At 39.3% G+C, this 16,273-nt stretch overlaps 2 protein-coding genes across 4 annotated transcripts; one reads left to right on the top strand and one right to left on the bottom strand.

Annotated features, from left to right (window-relative positions):
* The first annotated feature begins 1,986 nt into the window (after positions 1 to 1,986).
* Positions 1,987 to 6,088, top strand: LOC129320743 (rhamnogalacturonan I rhamnosyltransferase 1-like). Its single transcript, XM_054966322.1, is given in 9 exon segments — positions 1,987 to 3,091; positions 3,660 to 3,727; positions 3,832 to 3,920; positions 4,060 to 4,133; positions 4,136 to 4,224; positions 4,406 to 4,695; positions 4,818 to 5,022; positions 5,105 to 5,262; positions 5,479 to 6,088. Coding segments are annotated over 9 exon segments (1,566 nt in total). The 5' UTR covers positions 1,987 to 2,748; the 3' UTR covers positions 5,729 to 6,088.
* A 2,801-nt stretch (positions 6,089 to 8,889) lies between these two features.
* LOC129320484 (transcription factor BIM1) lies at positions 8,890 to 15,114 on the bottom strand. Of its 3 annotated transcripts, XM_054965970.1 has the most exons (13): positions 14,845 to 15,114; positions 14,047 to 14,497; positions 13,867 to 13,944; positions 12,308 to 12,703; positions 11,964 to 12,063; positions 11,725 to 11,855; positions 11,328 to 11,436; positions 10,872 to 10,941; positions 10,690 to 10,785; positions 10,160 to 10,445; positions 9,973 to 10,060; positions 9,451 to 9,580; positions 8,890 to 9,327 (listed from the first exon to the last, which is right to left on the bottom strand). In XM_054965970.1, the coding sequence occupies exons 2-13, from the start codon at positions 14,081 to 14,083 to the stop codon at positions 9,226 to 9,228; spliced, it is 1,623 nt and encodes a 540-aa protein (XP_054821945.1). In that variant the 5' UTR covers positions 14,084 to 14,497; positions 14,845 to 15,114; the 3' UTR covers positions 8,890 to 9,225. The 3 variants fall into 3 exon arrangements, with proteins under 3 accessions (XP_054821945.1, XP_054821943.1, XP_054821944.1); XM_054965968.1 differs by having other exon boundaries at positions 9,973 to 10,445; positions 14,845 to 15,109; XM_054965969.1 differs by having other exon boundaries at positions 9,973 to 10,442; positions 14,845 to 15,105.
* Between the last annotated feature and the right edge of the window lie 1,159 nt (positions 15,115 to 16,273).

Raw genomic sequence — 16,273 nt, 5'->3', positions numbered from 1 at the left:
ATCTCCTTAATTTAGCAGGCATTCGTCAGAACTCGGATAAGTCATTTATGGGAAAGCCAGTGGTTATCTTTCCGTCACTATGTATGATGGATCGAGGACATTGAGTTAGACGTAGGTCCTAAAAGTGTAGACTCCAGATATCAAATCTGACTTGATGTTGTTTCACTAAAATTTCTGCAAAGTGCAAGCATGAATTCAAGATATACATGCGGCGAACAGGGAAATGAAATATTGAATGATGAGTGCCACCCTCTCATATATAAATATTTATAAATAATAATAATTAAATTATTAAAATATTTATTAAATTTTATTTTGATAAATTTTTATGATACCCAATATTCATAAAAAAAAAGAGTTCAAAGATAAATTAGTTCATGAAAGGGACTTTTTACTCTTAAAAAAATATTCAAAAAAAAATCTTGCTTGTCGATTTTCAATGTAAAATGCCCTATACTTCTTTAAAAAAAAAAGAATCCAACCCAAAAAAGTATTATGTGTCTTAAACAATCGGCGTAAAAATTGAAATTGAATCACTAGTATTTTGCCAATGTCGGATCTGGTCCATCTTGACCCAATCTATCCAGCTCAGTATCAATGCTTCCCACTTCCTACGTGGCCACGTCTTTATCCATAACCAACCAACCCCCTCACACTCGTTCCGCCCCCCTCAAACCCACAACCTCCACGATCCCAATCAGAGCGTGCACCACACACGCCACTCAACCAGAGCCAAGCCAAACTGTCAGTGCCAGAGTCCGAACTTTCAACTTTCACCAAGTTCAAAAGCCTCCCGAGTGGGACCCAGATTCATACGGACGGGGTTCGCACACTTTTGGTCGACGACAGTGTGATTTAGTATTGATCTGTCATTGGTGCATTGCATAAGAATGGTCAGATGTGTGCCGGTGGATTCTCATGCCGACACCTGTCCCAAACCAGATCGCACCGTCTAAAGCAACGGACCGTTTTGACCCCCCATTCATCGACGACCCTGTCACCACGTTAACAGCCGACGGAATCATCGACAGCGATGACAGGTCACGTTCGGGCTCGTTGCTGGGCGATTTTTTTTTACTCTCCAAATTGCCTCGTTGGGTAAAATTTCCCAAAATTATATAATAATTACAACTGGATTCCCTCATTTGTGGAGGCAATTATACTTATAATTTATTTAGTAAAAAGAAGGAAAGTAAAGATTGCGAATCTCGAAGACTCCTGCCTCTCCTGTTTTGGCAACTCTCTCAGTCTCCACTCTCCACCTTCCATGCCGTCCATTTATGTGTTTATCTCATTTTATTTATTTGCATCTCACATTCTCACTTCATTCATATTCTAGTCTGCCCATTGACATGTTTTGGACCCCGAACTTGCCTCTTAACCAATTTCTTCTCATGCTTCTGCCATGATCCCTTTATTAACTGCTCATTAATTACCGTATCGAAAACGATCTTCTTTAATTGGTCATATTAAGAAATTTAACTGTCCCAACCCAAAAATCTCTGATTTTTCTTTCGCATAGGGTCACTAATTTTATTCATAAACATCAATATGCACTATTAAATGCCATGTGTCTGTGAGAAAATGGGAAAACTTCTTCTGTTTTTATTTTTCCGGGCCTACAAAAATAGATAAACCTTTCCAAAATGCGAATTCTCTTTGAGGGGTTCGTTCGATTTATGAGTTTGACCCGTACAGGCAGATCCGCGAAAATATCGCGATATATTGTCGGCGTCGGCGTCGAGATTGGATGCTCCCAAGATCATGTACACTTCCGAAAGCCCGCAATGAGATATTGCCACGTGTCGAATACGACGAATGGATGAGGAACACGTGTGTGCGGGCTTGAATTGTTGTGGGTCCAGCATATGATAGGCATTTATGATCGTTGGATCGAGCTTCACCCGGACACCGCAAACCTTTAACCAGGGTTAGTATTAACTGTTAAGCCACCGGTGTGGTTGTCGTGTCTCCCGGCTCACATCTCTTTTGTGCCTGTTAGTGTTGGCGTGCGAGCGCGCATGTGTGAATGAATGTCATTTTTGCGATCTCTCTCTTCTCTCGCGACGCGTTTTTATTCGGTTCCTTTTTCACCTTCTTTTTCTTTTTTATGCGTCTCTGTGCTTCGCACTCATATCCCCTGATAATAATTGTACTCGCGCCCGGTTACTCGCTGGCCATTCGAGCCGCGAGTGCCCGGCGATCATACCGGTTTGTTGAGGACATTTGAGCTTGTGGTGCTGCCCGACTGGGAAAGATCTTGTCGGCTTCTTGTGCGGTTCCGATTCGGACAAGCGTGGTTGTGTTTTCTGCCGACAGACTTCGTTCATTACTCAAATCTCAAGGCGACTGGCTGGTAATGCACCTCGGACTTAAGGCTTGCGGTGTGCTTCTTGAACTCGAAATTATTGAGTGCGCGTGAAATTTTTGTTTGCATTAGCGGTTAAAAGGTCCTCGGCCATATAGTCGTGGTCCGGAGCTATTTTTGGCAAGGTTGGATCTTTGAGATTCCGACTGGAGGAAGCTGGAAAGGGCAAGACCAAAACAGACTTTCGTTGATTTAATCTACATTCAGAGTTTTCCAATCTCATCTCATATTTTTCTTTCTATTCTGGGTCCTGCATTGGCCAAATTGAGAGAAAATTGCTCTCCATATTGTTGTAGAATAAGGAGAAAAGGCTTGTATTTAATTCGGGTTTGGTTGGTTTTTAGTCGGTGGGGTTACTGGTGTGAAGGGATTCGACAGAGATGTGCAGGACAGAAAGGACTGAAAAGAAGTGCGAAAATTTTGGTGAGAAGAGAGATAAGCTTAGAGGAAGCCTTATGGGATTGAAGACATTAGGGGAAAATAGAGGGGAGAAGCTGAAAAATTCCATGGCAGTGTCTTCAAGGTCGAAAATGAAGCTGTGGATGATACGTGCTACCACTTCGGTTTTACTTTGGACGTGCATCGTTCAGTTAACGGCTTTGGGTGATATATGGGGTCCAAGAGTTCTGAAGGGCTGGCCTTCTTGTTTCACACACGAGTCTGCGGCCGTGGTGATGGATGCCGAGTTGCCTTCTACCCCTGTCAGAGTTCTCCCACCTAAGAGTGAGTTCTAGTTTTATCAAATTTCTCGCACTAGAACGGTTCACGCAGGAGCAGTCATTCTTGTTGCCTGAAATTTCCATAAAATTGTTGTGTTAATTCCAACTCTGGTCCTAGATCGTAATAATCTTCCGTTTTTTTGTTCGGTTTCCCGAAATTTGGAGGTGTAGATTTTTTGTTCGGTTTTGATGAATATACTTTGGAAACAGTTTTGTATGGTTTTTCAATTCTCATCTTTCCTTTCTTCTGATGCCATCTGTGTGGATGGGAATGTGCGAGTTTTAAAGAATCGATGCATTTCTTAAGTCGAAGCTATTCATATTCCCTGGAATTTTCCTGTTGTTTCGTTTGGAAACTTGATTGAATTTTACATTCTGGTTGTTCCTGTGGGATAGGTGTTTGACCTGCAGATTTAATCATGTCCTTGGTAATTTATTTTCCAAATCATCTCCCTGCTCTCCCTTTTCTCCCTGCAGTTTTCTTCGATTCTGTATGCCGACTTTTCCGTTTCCATGTTACTTATTCTTGTTTCTTCCCCTGAAGTTGTTTTTAAAATCCTGCTTATAACCAGGAGTTTATAAAAATAATGGTTACCTGATGGTCTCATGCAATGGAGGACTGAACCAAATGCGATCAGCGGTGAGTGGTTGACACGTGATTGACATTTCCTTGTTGGTGCAACTAAGATATGTTGCCATCTTACCTTTGTCTCTTACGGACTCTTTAATGTGTATGCTGTACAGATTTGTGACATGGTAGCAATTGCAAGATATTTGAATGTCACACTTATTGTACCAGAACTGGATAAAGCCTCCTTCTGGGCTGATCCCAGGTGTGTTTTAGTCTCTTCTTGGTATATGACTGGACAGCTGCCTTGTCAACGTTAAAAGGAAGGGTGGTTTTCTGCCCATTGTTTCTAAACTAGGTTATCTTAACGACTGCTTGCGATTTTTTTTTTTTTTTTTTTGCAGTGAGTTCCAAGATATATTCGATGTGGATCATTTTATTACTTCATTGAGAGATGAGGTGCGGATATTAAAAGAGTTGCCCCAAGACTTAAGCTGAGAGTGGAGCAGGGTTTAGATTACAGCATGCCGCCAATTAGTTGGTCTGATATATCTTACTATAAGAACCAGGTCATTTTTCATAATCTTTGGGTTGAAAATGAGAAAATTATGACTTTTCTTAGGTTTCTTTATATGAAGAAACCTCACTTAGCATGTGATTGTAACTTTATTATTTGGTCTCTCGGTTATGTTATTTTAAATTTCTTGTTTGCTAATTAAACTGAATTAACATGTTGATTCCCCTTTTCAGATTCTACCTTTGATACAAAAGTACAAAGTTGTCCATCTGAATCGAACTGATGCTCGACTGGCTAATAATGGTCAACCCTTGGATATTCAAAAACTGCGTTGTCGAGTTAATTTTAGTGCTCTGAGGTTTACTCCTCAAATAGAGGAGTTGGGTAAAAAGGTGATCAGGCTTCTGCGGCAAAATGGTCCATTCCTGGTACTTCATTTGAGGTATGAGATGGATATGCTGGCATTTTCTGGGTGTACTCAAGGTTGCAACAGTGATGAGGTGGAAGAGTTGACAAGAATGAGGTCAGCCAAATCTGCACTATTCAGCTTGTTCTTTAATTTTCAGATTCTTGTATTCACTGTGGATGTTGAAAGTATATTTTATATGTGCGTGTCTCAAACCTCTATTCCTTGTGCTTTGACAGGTATGCTTACCCTTGGTGGAAAGAGAAAGTAATTAATTCTGACTTGAAAAGAAAAGATGGTTTGTGTCCTTTGACACCTGAGGAAACAGCCCTTACGCTTAGGGCCCTTGACATTGATCACAACATTCAGATCTACATTGCAGCTGGGGAGATATATGGCGGGCAACGGCGATTGGAAACTCTTGCAAAGGATTACCCGAGACTGGTGAGTACTTGAAAAGTCAAGGGCAAATTCCTGTTAGCTTGTGTACCCTTTCTAACTGTTTCATGTGGGCTTGTTGAAACAGGTCAGGAAGGAGACACTGTTGGAGCCATCTGAACTTCAGTTCTTCCAAAATCATTCATCCCAGATGGCAGCATTGGATTACCTTGTATCATTAGAGAGTGATATCTTTGTCCCCACTTATGATGGAAACATGGCCAAAGTAGTAGAAGGTCATCGCAGGTACATTTCTGCTAAAAATTTGGTTCTGTTCTGATGTATATTGGAAAGTGTCGATTGTGTTCTTGATTTGCTTTTCTTTTCCCCTTCCTCTTCAGATGAACGAGTAATTGATATTATATACTCTCCACCTATGATACCAAACTGGTTATATATCATCAGCTGTGTATATCATTTTCTTTTTAGTGAGATGACTTTGTACCCTTGATGCTTTTACAGATATCTTGGGTTTAAGAAGACAATTTTATTGGATAGAAAGCTCCTGGTTGATTTGATAGATCAGTATCACAATGAAGTATTAAACTGGGATGAATTCTCTTCAGCCGTGAAGCAAGCTCATGCCGGTCGCATGGGCAATCCAAGCAAAAGAATAGCAATACCCGAGAGGCCGAAAGAAGAGGATTATTTTTATGCCAATCCTGAGGAATGCTTAGAACACTCAGAAGATGATCCATTTAGAAGTACGTGAGGAATGTGTTTGGAAAAATAATGGGATTTACCTGTGTCTCTACCTGGTGCACCTGGATTTTCTACCACGGATACTGATCTACACAGTTTCTGGCTCTCAGCCAAGATGATGGCTTTTTCTCTCAGAAGGGGCTGTTGAACTTTAAGGGTATATAGACTTTGAATGAAAGCTCAGGGAAGTTTAACTGAAGCAACAGGCGGGAAATAGTTTATATATATATATATATATATGCAAATAATCCAATCACATTCATGTATAGAAGCTACCCTGACATTGCGGGGCGAGAGCTTAGTAAAGCGCATTGTACACGAGAGAGATTCTTATACAAATTTGGATTAATGGAACCTGCAGTTCTTGGAAGCGCTTACCTGTTAAGTCCAATAATCCCCACCTATTACTGCCTTTGCCGATTATAATTATGTATTATGTAGCCTCTTATATGACTTGATAGAGATGAAGGCGAGGGATATGAATGGTCACAAGCCAGTCAGAAAAAGTTCCCTTGAGTTGTTTTCGTTTTGGTTTATTACTTTATTCCATTAATGATATACTGTCGAATAGGTGGTCGTTGGAAGATGATGCTTTGTTACAATGTTGTCGGTGTCCCTTTTATTCCGGCCTAGCACGCGTCCATTGTTCTTGAATTAATTAATAAATTGGTATTTGAAGTCGAATTCGTTGAAGAAATTGTCGTGTTATACCAACATTTTATCATAGCATTATAATTTGACATCAATCATGTTTAGACCCAACGGAACACATACGTGGCATTTGTTTTGCCATGTCGTACGTACAGTTACCATGTGAAATAACGAAAATCAAATACAGACGTAATTGACAACTAAGAACCACTAAGATAAAAGTTGATGACAATTACAAATGAAATCAAGACAATTGTGAAGGTTCATAAAGATATTTGTTTAAAAATTTCGCAGTGAATTTTATGGATGATTTATTTTCAGTTTAAATTTTCTGAATAATAGAAACGCATTTCCTCGTTCAAAAACATGATGTAGTATTACCGGCGCAATTGTATTATTGTTAATAATTAATAATGATTTATCCCAGAACGGTGATGGAATGATGGCGACTTAAATTTTATCAAGAAAAAAAAAATACATTACTGGTGCGTTCATTTATTCGCAAGTGCACATTGAAATTATAAACAAGTGAGCGCTGTAAGCCGCACAGTGGTCCAAATCAAAATTCTACATTATCGTATATTTTATGTTTTATTTGAACATTTGATGGCCACAAGCGTGAAAGTGGTAAGTTGTATGCGTCTCCTTTTTCAGAAGTGGATCACCACTTCAAGGATTCTCCCAGAAACCCATGTCTTCTTTGACAACTAGCAAGTGGCGGACACCTTCATTTTGCTTCAATTCTATGGATCTAATAGGAGGCTGCCAGGTTAGGCTTTTATTATTATTCAAATGCAATTGGCTTAAAAAAGTTCTTTTTCTTTTTCTTTCTTTCTTTCTTAATTCTTTCTTTGTTTTTTTTTTTTTTGGTCTTCGGCCGAAAAAGCTTAAGAAAAGGTTGGAAGTATCTACTTTGAATTGGAATTAACAAGATTGAGTCATAGTATACCCGGGCTGGACTGAAAGCAACTTCTCTCCAAACATTGCTTCGTTGATTAGCCAAATGATCAAAGGACCATTAACTTTAATTAATTAATTAATTAACAATATTCTTATAAGTTGGAGAAATCTATATAGGATCGGCTCTGGGGGGAAAAGGAAAATATAGAAAGCTGAAGGAGATCCCGAGAAAGTTCTCGTGAAAGTTTCAAGACTATAAGGTTAAATAATTAATTAAATAGCTTGAAGGATCCAAGAATCTCCACCTTAGAGAATGAAGCCACTTGGAATTCAGCATTTATTTGACAAGTCGCTATACTGCTATAGCATATAAAGAGATGCTGGCTCGGGTTGAGCCAAATGCTTGTGCTTAAAGCGATTGATTCTTGCTCAGTCATAATCTGAATCTGCATCTGCAATGAATAATCTTCATCACCAACGAGGCTTTCCTAGTTGGTGCTTTCTGCTTCTCCTAGGCACTACCTTCCTTGCATTTTACTTAATGAAAATTTCTAGTTCTAATCCAAGCATGTTATGACTTCTTAACTCCTAGATTTGGACGGTTATAAGTAAGTCAATCACAAGTACCATAAAGAACTAGTATTTAATCTCACATGCCTGATGCCCCATTATCAACTTTTTTGATACCGAAGCAAGTTTATGTTTTGGGTCTGATGGTCACATTATTACCTCGTTTTCTCACTATGCCACCTCTCCTCAGGTCAAGGGTCCACTATATATGTAAACCAAAATAGAAATTACAATTCTGAGATTTCATTGATAAAGATCAAACCCAATTAAAAGAAGACTGCAAAAAGTTTTTCCACCCAATTAAGGACTGATGAAGAAGTGAGTGCTCCTTAGAATTGCAGAAAGTTCATGCTCTATTTGTTAGAACGCACGCACGCAAGCACATGTTTCTGTCGTAAGTGTACGGGACGCCTGATCCCATGCCACTGCAGCAGAAGATAAGAAAAATGGGTCATAGATTTCTCCGGAAAAGAATGGACCACCTCCTTCGAGATGAGAACTGTTAAAATGGCATCATGTGTTCAATTATTAATACGGTCTGTGGCAGCTGATCCAATGTTGCTGCGTTGAATGTGATCATAAAATATTGGCAAGACGCGTCGAGAGAGTCAGACAGGCTCTTTTGGCACTGCATTCATGTGTGATTTTTACAGGTTTCATTAAAAAGATTAATAATTATAACTCTCAGGTGACTGATCATGTAATATGTATAATAAACCATTACATCAGAGTGATGTCACCTAGTTTGATTTTTTCACTGAATGCCTGAATCTACCCAAGGAGGAAAACAAAAGAGAGAGAGATGGACAAAAACTTAAAGCTATAGTGGAATCCACCAAGAACTCCTTAGATCTTAGTGTCACTTTGTTTATTCCCTTCGTTTTTCTTAAGCTCTCCCTTTGTGCGAAAGGTGTACTGCACGGAAAGTATGCCTTTTGACGGGATTTAAAGCAATACGGAGAGGGTCTGACAAAAATATTCAGAAAGAGAGCAATAGGTTGCACTCTCCTCAAGCTTTTAAAAAAGTACGTTTAGACCAGACAACCAATGTTAGAAAAAATACAACATAGAAAAAGCCAAGAGTTAATACAAACTTTACATGAATGGAAGCCTTGATAGTTAAAAAAACAGCTTCTCAATTAGAATGGAAGCCTCTATAATTAAATAATTCAGAAAATAAATTATTCATATCATTTTGTTGGGGAAATCTAAAGGTCCCAACACAACTAAGACACTACATGTACAGTCGACCTCACCCTTCTCGCTGATAAGATGCCAGCAGAAGACGACTTGAAGACCCCTTCAAAATTAATTGTAGAGAAAGAGAAAAGTAGCAAAAATTTGAATAAAACGTATAGTAAGGAACGAATGAATATGACAGTTGAATCAACTTCTGCTTGTCTTCAGCTTCTTCACTGCTAGGTCAGACTCCTCTACGCTACAAACTCTAGAGCGCTTCATCCCCTGCTTGGTACAAGTAACTTCATCCTATAGCAAATGATAGAAAAATTAGCCAAGAGTTCAGAACTCTGCAACATGAAGCCTAGTAACAAATCCAAATCCCCGTATTATAATAAAAACAGGCAAAGGGTAAATGCAGGGTGAGTATACCTTTACTCCAGAAGTTGGTCCAATTGGTCCGATGTTTGCTTGCTTACCAAGCTCAATTTGCACTGAGATGCTAGCCTGTGACAAATCCACTCCTGAATTCTTCAGTGCATGCGTTAGTGAATCCAGCAACCTGTCCAACGTTTTAATGAATCAGATTTTTGAGAGAAATATTGCAACCTAGTAACAAAGGTTTAATTTTGGGTCTCTGAGAGAAATATAGTTGAGCAGACCAGAAAAATAATAATAAAAATTCAATCGAAGGTAGAAGAACCCTCTGACTTCATACACTCACTAAGTTCAAATTTTGTGCAGTGATCTGCCTGGCTAATACAACGTGTAAAAATAAAGACTATAGCATTAGTCTTGATTTTTGCACCTTGTGTTGGCCTTTTGAGTAACCTACTAGTAATCTATTCTGTTTGCATTCATGTATTAAGTACAACTTGAAAATATTTAAGAACTAAAACTTTTATTTTTATCATGAAAACAAAACTAATTAAGAAGAACTGAACAATTTCTCACCCTTTTGAGTACACACTTGATATGCTAATAGCACCGCTTTCAACGGTGAGCTCTTTCTCTTTAAGCTTATCACTAGCAGCAGTCACCCCTGTAGCAGAAGAGTAAGTCTGAGATTGCCCCAAGGGATTACACAAGGTGTTTTCAGCATCTGACGTTAGCTTGTGTGTGAGCTGAGACACCAATCTACCTGGACCGCCACTTCGAACAGGATTGAAGAAATTTGGCTGTGGAGAGTTAGGAATTGGCACGGCCTTATTGGTCATTCCAGGATGTTGATTCATTGACTTCAATGTAGTTGCAGAACTAGTTCCAGCATCTACGTTCTTTGTGGCCCCAGTAATTGTTGGGGAGATGCTAAAATTTTCCTCCTCCATCTTTGAAGGGAACAGTAATATGGGAGGAGGAGGTGACCCGCTATTTATGACGCGAGATTGATCATCATAGCTTTCTGAACGCCTGTGATTATTCCTCTGCTTAAAATTGAAGATCAATAATCAGTTTTTTAGGTGAAGAGGTCACAGTCAAATCAATTTACTTCTTAAGTAATAAGAGGTCACACACAAGCATCGGTTGCCACTTCTGTCACATCTATCTGCCTTGCTGGATCTATTCCAACAAGGAGATCCAACCAAATGATGGACGGATAACAAGGCTAGTCAATTATTATTTTCTCTCTTTAAATTCTCCGCAAGTCGTAAGAGGAAGTATGATAGTTACCCATGGAGTCAATTTTTCTTTCTCTTGGTTCCACACTTGGTATGAACCTTCGTGCCTATGAACCTTATCTTGTAAAAACTGAATGTACTCAATAACCTGCAAATAATTCAGATAACTGCGGTTTAGCAATTAACAATTAGCAATTCAAGTAATAAGATATCCATCAGATCGCATGAATTTACCTCCAACAGAAAAGATGCCTTATCTCTTTTCTGGTCACTATGTGGAATAAGCTCCCTCAACATCTGGAATCTGCATTGAAATGGCATATCAGATTCAAGCAACAGTATCAATCTTGAGTCATGACCGATCAATAAGGAGAAACAACTGAATAAATTCTTATATTATCTAAGAAAATACTTTTCTGAAAGATATTATAACTGAAAATCTCTCATCATCTTTCACAAGTTTCATCACTCAGTAATTTCGTGTTACGAAAAATTCGGTAAATTTGGTATTGGTGCACTTCAATGCAATCATTTTTCAAAGCAATATAACCAAACATTACGAAAGAATATGATAGTTTCATCCCATTATTGAGGTTTTGTGTATGTAGGTAGACTATGCAATTTCACTATCACCCAAGGAAAGTTGTAGCGGCGGACTTGAATGATTGATACATGGTAACTAACACTTGCCTGTCATTAATTTTGCTCCTTCTACGCTGTTCTGTTGCAGAATGTTTTGATCGCGGTGTGTTTGGCCTTTGTTCAGAGCTCTTCCCGTCCACTTTCACTCTCAATTCCCTGCAAATAATAGCACAATTTAACAACAAACTTCAAACAAGTGGCCACAACCAAAATGGGTCCACCCCCACCAAAATTGATTGTGAACAAAGTATAGCAAACTGCAACAGCCGGGGCAGCTAGAGGCCAAAATGGTTTCAAACCTGAAAACTAATTGCACAGCGTTCTCAATCATATCATCATAATTAGTTCCGCGAAATATACAATACTACTTGGAACGAGCGTAAAAGAGGATCATAGCAAGAACAACACACACGTATATATAGAAGTGGTCTGAGTAATGAGCTACCTCTTTGTTGGGTATTTGAGGATTCTTTCTTAAAGATGAATGCTTCTTCGTTGTCTAACTCCTCATCCTGAGAGCAATCCTTGGCAGATTTTATCATATCAATAAAACTCTGGTTCTTCTGCCCAGTTTTCCTGTCATATTAATACCCAGAAATCCAAACAAACGCGTAAATAACTCATTTTAAAAAAGAAACTAGTTTTCGTATAATGATCACACACACACACAGAAATTTGACTTACTGAGAGGAAGTGGCAGAATTGAAGCTATTCTGATGATTCTTAACAAATGACTGAGATGCTCTCTCCGTCACCGACCACTGCCCCGGCTTGGCCGCGCACTCTGGCGGGAGAAAGCAGCAAGATAGAGCCATTATAGACATAATACTGACAAGTTGTAATTGTCCCGTTATAATTACCATTACCATTAGAACGCATAATTATATTTTAAGTTGGTCTTGACATCAATATCTTTCTGGTCCATGCACGTGCAGATGATGGTAGTTACTAATTAAAACAAATATGAAGTAGCTCGCAACATTTATTTCAAGGTGTATGCGCGTACAAATTAGAATAACTTTTATTACCTGCTATAACGGATTTCTCTCCCACCTCATTCTCCTTCCCTGTCTTTCCCTTCTTAACGGTAGACTCTTCCCACAAAGTGAAACCACTTCCAGTGTATGAACTGCAGTTGGAGTTCTCCTCATTTCTATCTGTACTCGCTTCACAAGGAGACACAGTGAAAAGGGTAGCCTCCGGCTTTGGAACCCTGGGATTACTACAATAGGAAATGTGGCTGATACTGTAAGTCCCAATGCCTCCAGGTAGGATGTGCTCAACACATGGCGGCGGCGGCGGCGCAGAAGGCGGCAGCTTTTGAACCACTGATGATATCTCATCCGATGCTTCTTCCTTCGTGTTTGCTTTCTTCTCAACCCGTTCTAGTGGCTGCAAGAAATCACGAGTCTTCAGGTAACTTCCTGTTCACGCATGAGAAAGGCGAAGGATGCTGCTCAGATTTAACGATAAGTATTACCAGGAAAAGAAGAAGAAGAACGTGAATGAAAAAGCTAAACCATGAGGATTTGAAGAACGGCCGTTACTTCATTTTCATTTCAAGCAGGACCACAAGAAGGTCGTTTGTTTTCTTGTTATTAATTCATCACAGCATCAAAAGACACGTATCAGAGAAGGAACCAACGACCGGTAACTACATACTGCTACTTTTAAATTTAGCCTTCAGTTATTATCAGCAATATCACGATATGGCACAGTACACTATCAACGCAGGTTCGCAGTAACACGGTAAACATGTACGTTACTCCATAACTAATGCAGCGAACAAACCTAATATGAACCGAGATTCTACCTGCTTCCATAGAATATAAATTATTTATTCGATAATATACTAAAAAAGAAGCACAGAAGGAGGCCATAAATGCGTGGTTTGTAGGAAAAGCAAAACCCGGCTTTGGAAAGACATTAAAGGTTGTGCCAAAACCAAAACTATCCATTTCAGCCGAAAAAGACAAACCTTTCACTTTGAGGAAGAAAGATTTAAAAAATAAATAAATAACACGCCGAAATGAGAGAGATGCATATCCAAAATTCCAAATCTTTCATTTTCATTTTCATTCCCTTCTCAGTGACGGTGAAACGTTTGGAGGCTGTAATTTCAGGAACGGGGAGAAAAAAGCGTTCACAAGAATGCCATTTTCCTTCTTCCCAGCTGCACGAGGCCTGGCGAGAGACGTCAAATCATCTGCTTAAGTCAAGTGCAAATCGGGTCCTACCATCACCAAGTCTCCCATGTAATCCGACGGTGCTAAATACTTGGTGATTGCTACTTTTTCAATTTGATGTGAAAGCCTCCCGAAGAACTATATTAATTTAAAACATTTAAAAAAAATAGTAAGTGGCCCGGTAGATTCATGGCCCAGATCCATGATTCAACTGCAGTCACGTGCACGAACAACAACCGCGATGGATAATTACTGAAATTCTTCATTTCTTTTTTAACATGATGCATGCAACAACAATAACCACCCCGCGAGAAAAAAATTCACATTCACAGTCAACAGATTTTCGATAATTACTAAAACTCTTGGCTCTTTCTAATAGGGTTAAAAGAAAATCAGAATACCTTGGCATGGTGGCCTCGGATCGTGCTGGGCAGTTGAATGACTGTACAGTGACAGTGAGTCATGCGTCGGTTTTCTTGCTGCAAGGCCGGGGGAAAAAATAGAATCGGATTTAGAAAATTTCACTTCAAACAAATTCAAAGGAGATTAAACAGAAGAAGAATAGCAGTTCCAGCAACTACCTTCGGTTCCAAAGGGGCGCGCTTGAGGAAGCTCCATGCATCCAAAGCTGTTTCAAAACCTTTTCTTACCGGTGATTCAATGGAATTTTGAATTCTTTATGCTGCAGAAGCTGAATTCTTGCACAATTCAGCTAAGCTTAAACTGAATTCTCCGAAATTCGAAAGTGAAGCGTGATTCAGAACTTGAAACTTGGATCAATATGAAGCAAGCGATTCTCAGATCGGAAATCCACAGAAATCTTTTTTTTTTTTTCCTTCCCTTTTTTCTTTTATTTTCTATTTTTCCTGTCCGTCTTATCTTGGCAATTACGCACCCCAGGCTGAAGATCAGATACGCATTCCCTTTCTCATATTCTAAATGTCTGTCTATTCATCAACTTTTCAGAAGGAAGGGATCATCGCGTCCAAGACACTACCAGAAAATCATCCATACTCAGAGATTTCTCGGAATCTGGAAAATCAGAATTACACCTAATTAGCCACAAATTTTACGGGTTCATGCTGATCGTGTTTGCAGCAGAAAACTCACAGTAGCATAATTCATCTTTTTAAATGAAACAAAATATAAAAAAAAATAACCAAGGAAACATGCTAACTACCCAGAAGCAACAATCAGACGAAATTTCGGGAATTTAGCACCATAACAAACAGGACAAAAATTAAAAAGACAAAGGATCCAGAGGACAAGATTGAAGCATTGATTCGAATTTTGTTAGCAAGTATTCTTTGTTCATACATACAGTAGTAAGAAAAAAGAAAATTAGCAGACAACGTGTATAGCAATAGTTTCATGCTTACTTGAAGCCGGCATGAATCAAATGACAGAAACTGGAGCGGGCAGTGAGATGGAAGCAGAGAAGAATCAAAAGAAGAGGAAGGAAAAATATCAGTTTACTTTTTTTAAAAAGAAACCAATCTGTCACTTTCTGTTTCGGAATCGTTTGATCTGTGAGGACTAAGGTGAGAAGGGTGGCCTTCAGGTCGGACTCTGTTCTCTCTCTCTCTCTCTCTCTCTCTCTCTCGGCGTCTGTTGGGTGAAAGATCTTTTTATAGCAGGAGAGTTTCTCGCATTCTGTGTTGTGGCTTTCAACTGAACTCCATCTCCGTGAAGCTAATAACTCCGTCAGAGACGTCGTTGCGGCGGCTAACGCCGTTTCACCAAATAAAATAATAAATAAACGGTTTATTCTAATGCGACAAGCTGCCGTTTACTCCAATACTGTCATACATAATGTTATGTGATGTTTATGCTTCGGCGATCCCCATAATATTATCTTTTATTTTCTCCGATCCCCATTCTTATCTATTTCATCCTTGTTTTCCTTCCTTGAATTTTTATAAGGCAACAGGACTCTCTGAAAGAAGCCTCTATCTTTTACTGTGTCCAAAAAAAAAATGGGGAAAATATTTTGCCTAAAAAACGTGGAATATGCGAGGATGAAATTCGCAATGCATCAACGAAAAAATTCAATTGAATTTTAATCTATCCGAAGTAATTGTTAATTTTTAAAAAAAAAAATTAGATCACTTTTGTACGATAAATGATGGAAAGAATCAGTGGACTATTTCTTTGGGCCAAAGGAGAGTCACTGCACAATTGATCTAACGTGTAATGTAATTATAAAAGTTTAACTAGCTAGAATTTTCAGGTTCAGATTTTTCACTGGAAAGGGTCTAGATCCAACGTGATCTGAATTAGTATGGGTATGTTAAAGTGTCGTCAGCTTGATGTTGGGACATGTTTGGGTGAAAACAATAGAAGGGGAAAGACGTTTAAAAAAAAAAAAAACAAGAAGAAGAAGGAGGTGGTGAACGGGGAGTGGAGAATAGATGGAGGAGGAAAAGGACGGAAGGCAGGTGATGACAGGGAAGGGTGGGTTCAGGGATGTGTTGGTGCGGTTCGTTTGGGGGTCACGTGAGCGTAACAAGAGTGGTGGAGTTGACTGCAGAACGGGACTAATTGACGCGGGATTAACCAAAGAAACCCATCATAATATTATTAACACTGATGCTCATGATTAGAGCGCGCTTCCCGAGCTCATTATCCCCTCATTACTCCCGCTCCCTTCTAATCACCCTTCTTCTTCTTCTTTTTTTCTCATTACTATATATTATTGTTGGTGTCAGCACACTGGTGGCAGGGATCTCAACAAAAGCAAAGAAGGACAGTCGACCCTGAGGACGTTCGTTTCGGGCCCCGATGGGAAACGTCACGTGCCGCCCCGCT

Source organism: Prosopis cineraria, unplaced genomic scaffold (assembly GCF_029017545.1).
Source record: "Prosopis cineraria cultivar Desert tree isolate PC_DT_omini unplaced genomic scaffold, ASM2901754v1 PC9, whole genome shotgun sequence".
NCBI classification, from domain to species: domain Eukaryota; kingdom Viridiplantae; phylum Streptophyta; class Magnoliopsida; order Fabales; family Fabaceae; genus Prosopis; species Prosopis cineraria.
This window is presented reverse-complemented; position numbering and strand designations above follow the sequence as displayed.

Bases quoted from the DNA above. Each gene is read 5' to 3' on its own strand.
- LOC129320484 (XM_054965968.1), bottom strand. From the start codon at position 14,083: ATGGAGCTTCCTCAAGCGCGCCCCTTTGGAACCGAAG. The intron at 11,437-11,724 runs GTAGCTCATTAC...CTATTATTTGCA, and splicing joins CTCAAATACCCAACAAAGAG to GGGAATTGAGAGTGAAAGTG. The intron at 9,581-9,972 runs GTGAGAAATTGT...AACGTTGGACAG, and splicing joins TCAAGTGTGTACTCAAAAGG to GTTGCTGGATTCACTAACGC.